Source organism: Zea mays, chromosome 9, assembly GCF_902167145.1.
Source record: "Zea mays cultivar B73 chromosome 9, Zm-B73-REFERENCE-NAM-5.0, whole genome shotgun sequence".
In the NCBI taxonomy this organism is placed as follows: Eukaryota; Viridiplantae; Streptophyta; class Magnoliopsida; order Poales; family Poaceae; genus Zea; species Zea mays.
Genome location: NC_050104.1, coordinates 44,269,963 through 44,273,911, shown reverse-complemented (window position 1 = coordinate 44,273,911; position 3,949 = coordinate 44,269,963). Strand labels below are relative to the sequence as shown.

Below are 3,949 nucleotides of genomic sequence, written 5' to 3'. Positions count from 1 at the left end.
GCTGCTCCGCTATAATTCACCGGACATGTCCGGTGTACACCGGACTGTCCGGTGAACCAGCAGAGCAACGGCTACTTCGCGCCAACGGTCACCTGCAGGCGCATTCAATGCGCGCCAGAAGCGCGCAGAAGTCAGGCACGCCCATACTGGCGCACCGGACATTGAACAGTACATGTCCGGTGTGCACCGGACATCCAGGCGGGCCCAGAAGACAGAAGCTCCAATGGTCGGAATCCAACGGCATTGGTGACGTGGCTGGCGCACCGGACATGTCCGGTGTGCACCGTACTGTCCGGTGCACCATACGACAGGCAGCCTCCACCAACGGTCAAGTTTGGTGGTTGGGGCTATAAATACCCCAACCACCCCCACATTCAAAGCATCCAAGTTTTCCAGCTTCCAACCATTATACAAGAGCTAGCATTCATTGCAAAGCACACCAAAAGAGATCAAATCCTCTCCCAACTCCACACAAAGCATTAGTGACTAGAGAGAGTGATTTGTAGTGTTCATTTAAGCTCTTGCGCTTGGATCGCTTCTTTTCTTTCGCATTCTTTCTTGTGATCAAACACTCACTTGTAATTGAGGCAAGAGGCACCAATTGTGTGGTGGCCCTTGCGGGAAGTTTGATTCCCAAGTGATTTGAGAAGAGAAGCTCACTCGGTCCGAGGGACCGTTTGAGAGAGGGAAAGGGTTGAAAAAGACCCGGCCTTTGTGGCCTCCTCAACGGGGAGTAGGTTTGTGAGAACCGAACCTCGGTAAAACAAATCCGTGTGTCACACTCTTCATTTGCTTGCGATTTGTTTTCCACCCTCTCTCGCGGACTCGTTTTTATTTCTAACGCTAACCCGGCTTGTAGTTGTGTTTATATTTGTAAATTTTCAGTTTCGCCCTATTCACCCCCCTCTAGGCGACTATCAAAGACAAAACAGACAGAAACAGAAGGCGGGGGCCTCCCATTTGGTTCCCCTCCCTCCCCGTTCCCAGGCTTCCAGTGGGCAGGGCAGCCACTGGTTCCACTCGCCCGTTCAGCTATAAGTTAGTCAAGACAGGGCCTTGCACTCAGACTCATCAGTTCAATTCAATCCAATCCAATCCCACCCTGCCCCGCCCCTTCCAAGAACTTCAATCGTCCAACAAAAGCAGGAGTCGCATCCCAGATCCCCCCGCATCAGAGACAGGCAGGGAGGGAACCGAGATCCGTCCGTCCGAGTCGATGGAGTCAACGGTGGAGCAGATAAGCTCGTCGGTGCAGTCCTGGGTGAAGGACCACGAGCTCGCAGCCATCGGTGAGTCAGTCTCAGCCTTTGTTGCGGATCCACCACTGCTGCTTAGTGTTCCGTTTCCGTTCTTGAAGACGATGATCTTCTGCTGAAACTGAAACTGCTAGCTGTCTGCCTGTCTATGTGCGCGCGCACGCCCAGGAGGCGTGTTGGCTGCGGCGGTGGGCGCTTCGGTGGCGTACAGCTGGAGGAAGGCGCCGCAGCACTCCCGCACAGAGCCCGACAGCACTCCCGCACAGAGCCAGTGCGGGATCCGCGACGGGGGCGAGATCCGGGGCGGGGGCGACGGGGGACGGTGCCTCGATCGTGGGGGAGGGGCACGGCGGGGGCTGGCGGGCTGCTTCGATGCGCACGCGTGGGAGGGTGCGGGGTCAGGCGGGGGCAACCAGGGTGTGGACGCTGACGCTACTATCTTAATAGAGTAGTATAGATATGAAATGTGGATTTTTTTTAACCTTGCTATTTGCAATGTTCAAGGACAATGTCTAATTACGACCTACTTTTTTGGATTGCTTTTAATTACAACCATCTGAGATGGACTCTTGAACAGGTTTTCATCTGCAGCAAAATAATCGACATAATAGATAAATATGGGCTACAAGTACATGACTCCATTAAAGATAGTGAGGCAAGCATCTAACACACTATTCATGCCTCAAATCAACAATTAGTAACTTGAGACCCACGTTAGCATGCTCGTTTTTGAACCACTGCATGCGCTTCCAACATCGAGTGCATACTGCTGGCGCCTAGTAAACTATAGTATAGCTGAAATATGGGTTAGTACACGCCATTATAGTTTTGTTGTTTTTGAAGCACGCTGCACACCATAACTATTCGTGAAACTATATCAGTGCCATTATAATTCTCGCGAAAGCTGAAAATGCCATTATATATGTCTGCTGAAAATGACATTATATAAGACGATGGAGTTGCCTATTTCACCATACATGAATCCGTCTGGGCATATCATGTACTCCTACCTGGCAATGGGATGGCGAGAATGTCGCCTGGCGCGGCGACGGGACTCCCCATGGCATTGACATTCATGACATCCGTGACGGTGGTCTCGTAGCTTGCAGCAATGGCGGGCACGGTGTCCCCGACCTGCACGACGTAGGAGAGGTACACCGCGGGGAGGTTGTTGTCGGATGAGTTGAAGCAGACGCATGGCAGCGGAATGGCGAGCTTCTGGCCGGCGTCCAGCGGCGCGTCGGGGTCGGCGGAGGTGAGGCCGTTCTCGTTGCGGATCTGGTCGGAGGAGGCGAGCCCCGCGAAGACGACGTCGGAGACGGTGGCGAGCGTGTCGGCCGGGCACGCGGTGTAGCGGACGGAGACGGACTTGCGGACGCCGTCGGCGCAGGAGCAGCGGGTGGGCACGCGCACGAAGAGGCCCATGGGCAGGATGCGGTGCGCCGCCCCTGGGGCGCCGAAGTCGAGCGCGTTGGTGGCCAGCAACGCCACCGGGTCGACGACGAAGAGCGCGGCCACCTCAGACACCTTCATGTCGGCGTAGAGCGTGTAACCCAGCAGCGCCGGGCAGGAGTCAGACCCCGAGCATGGCTCGATCGTCGTCTTCACCTCCGCGCCGCGCGGCGCCACCGATACCACGACCACCACCGCCGCCACCACCATCACAGCCGCCATCACGAAGCCACGCGACTTCACCATTACCGAGAGATGCTAGCACTTGCGAGTGCGAGCTTGGACTGTGGAGCTCGTGACTATAGTGCTCTCCACCTCTGGTCGAGGGAGAGAGAGAGCCGAGAGGCGTGGTATGTAAGCTGGTGTGGGGCCATCATGCTAGCCAGACGTCACAAAGGATGCGTCGGTGTCCGGTGAGTAATGGCGGGAGGGGAGAGGAGGCTGTTGTTTGCTTTTGGCAGCGCTAGGAATCTGTGCCAAGCGAGGGGAAGAGGGAAAGGTAGCAGAGGCCGCAGGTCTTTCCCGCGACCACTCGTTGTCTTCGAGGATGCCCACTGGCGGGCTGCTTCCATGCGCGCGCGTGGGAGGGTGCGGGGTCAGGCGGGGGCAACCAGGGTGTGGACGCTGACGCTACTATATTAATAGAGTAGTATAGACTACTTAGCTGGACCGGACCATTCATGCTTCCCGCTACGCGTCATATGGTTGGTAACATGGCAGTTTTCTCATTATTAATCCCGAATATATATATAGGGAGAAGGTAATGGAAGCCCGGCCTGGGCTTCCATTAGTATGGGAAGCCCCAGTTAGGTATACCCACGCGCGTCCGATCGTGTGCTGGTTCTGGCTCGGACAGAATCCAGCGTAAAACGTGAGCTAAAACAACGTAAATGAGTAAGAAATTTAGCGTAAATCTTATATCTGTTTTATAACGGCAAACGGGGCCCAAAATTACGGCATGAAAATCGCATGCAGCCGATCGTGCGCGGGTTCTAGCTCGGGCGGATTCCAGCGTAAAACGTAAAACACGCGCACAATCTCACTTCACAAGAGATTGTTGTGAAACACATCAAAAAGTGTCATAAATTTGGCGTAAAACGCAGTAAGACTATTTTTTAATGGAAGTATAAAACACAACAAGAAGTGTCGTAAAATTTAGTTTGAAAATGCATAAATCACGATGGTCTCAGAGGGCACTTGTTTTGTTCACATTATATCAAAATATAAAGTACAACGATATT

At 53.9% G+C, this 3,949-nt stretch overlaps 1 protein-coding gene across 1 annotated transcript; it reads right to left on the bottom strand.

The window, feature by feature from the left end:
* Positions 1–928: 928 nt before the first annotated feature.
* LOC103638307 (lysM domain-containing GPI-anchored protein LYP6) lies at positions 929–2,954 on the bottom strand. The gene has a single exon (XM_008661258.3). It carries the CDS (start codon positions 2,952–2,954, stop codon positions 2,253–2,255), a length of 702 nt encoding a protein of 233 aa, XP_008659480.1. The 3' UTR covers positions 929–2,252.
* Between the last annotated feature and the right edge of the window lie 995 nt (positions 2,955–3,949).

Coding starts and splice junctions, on each gene's coding strand:
- LOC103638307 (XM_008661258.3), bottom strand. CDS start 2,954: ATGGTGAAGTCGCGTGGCTTCGTGATGGCGGCTGTGATGGTGGTGGCG.